Source organism: Anneissia japonica, unplaced genomic scaffold (genome assembly GCF_011630105.1).
Source record: "Anneissia japonica isolate Jap-2015-1 unplaced genomic scaffold, ASM1163010v1 scaffold252281_len1318_cov184_single, whole genome shotgun sequence".
Taxonomy (NCBI): domain Eukaryota; kingdom Metazoa; phylum Echinodermata; class Crinoidea; order Comatulida; family Comatulidae; genus Anneissia; species Anneissia japonica.
In genome coordinates, this window is record NW_022687133.1 from 1 (window position 1) to 1,318 (window position 1,318).

At 37.3% G+C, this 1,318-nt stretch overlaps 1 protein-coding gene across 1 annotated transcript; it reads left to right on the forward strand.

Moving 5' to 3' along the window:
* Positions 1–276: 276 nt before the first annotated feature.
* Positions 277–1,288, forward strand: LOC117118187 (follistatin-like; the record flags this gene model as incomplete). The annotated part of the gene is made up of 2 exons (XM_033262707.1): positions 277–576; positions 841–1,288. Coding segments are annotated over 2 exons (748 nt in total), but the record flags the coding sequence as incomplete, so codon positions are not given.
* Positions 1,289–1,318: the final 30 nt, after the last annotated feature.

The window sequence follows — 1,318 nt, forward strand, 5'->3', positions numbered from 1 at the left end:
TCAAAGTCAAACAGGTTGTAATATGCATCAGTGAGATTTATTATATGATGATCATCAAATAGACATTAATTATTATTATAATGTTATTCTTATAATGCGTTCAGCGTCTACAGATGATGTGCAACACATAATACAACTCCCGGATAATACATAGTTCATATCCAAGTCGGATATTATGTCCGATTAAACGATGACGATAATCATGTAGTGGCTTTCTGATGATGAATATTTGGAAAATATGTAAAATGATTTCAGTTCTGGTTCATTTTGTTTCAGGCGTTACATGTCCCGTGTGCCCTAAGCCAACACAGTCGGAGAAAGTGTGTGGGACAGACGGCAAAACGTATTCATCGAATTGTGTTCTCTTACGAAAGGCCTGTCTGCAAAAAAGTGTTATACAAGTAGACTACAAAGGAAAATGTGAGAGAAATTATCTGAGAGTAACCAATGCGTCAGGGAGAACAACAGTCAACTTAGACCCGACTGAGCCAACATCCATTTTAATACCAACAACGTCGACAGAACCAACACAAAAACCTTCCGATCTCATAGATACAACTAAAACGCCTAAAAAAGGTACGCCCGTGCTTTTAATATAAAATACATGATGACAGGTGCACTAGTGAAATTATATTATTCAGTTTATATTAAGGTTTAAGCTCCTAGCTCACATTTAAGCAACATTATTGAAAACTAATCATTAGCCCAATATGCGGCTGGTTGAAACACATTTCCTTATGAAATAGATTTGTACCGTATGCATAAACAATGTCGATATTAACAACACAATCTAATGATATAATTGAAACTTTTACAATAGTATTTTGGCAAACGATTCAGGTAAAATGTGTGTAAGATGTCCCCCTACGCCTTCATATCTAATACGGCATGTCTGTGGTAGTGACGGCAAAACATATCCGACGAGGTGCATACTGAAGAGAAAAGCTTGCCTGAAAAGAAGTAATCTGACAGTAGCATACACTGGGAAGTGTGTTGACACAACTACAAGTACCATTACAATAAATTCGGGTAAGAACACGATTTTACCCGAGAGTCCAAACAATCGAAAACGACAAGAAATGCGGTCAGAGACAATACCTACTTATAATACTCGTAAAAGAACTTCCAGTAAAACGACGGAACCGGACATCTCTTTGAATTCCCAGAGGGTAGAGACAACAGCATCAACCATGTTTACTTATGGTGAGGACGATGACTCCGACTCTGACGAAGTGGTAGGCAACGAAAGCAACGAAAAATTAGAACGTAAGATTACCATATTATCTCTGTACTATATTATCTCTGTACTACAGGTGTA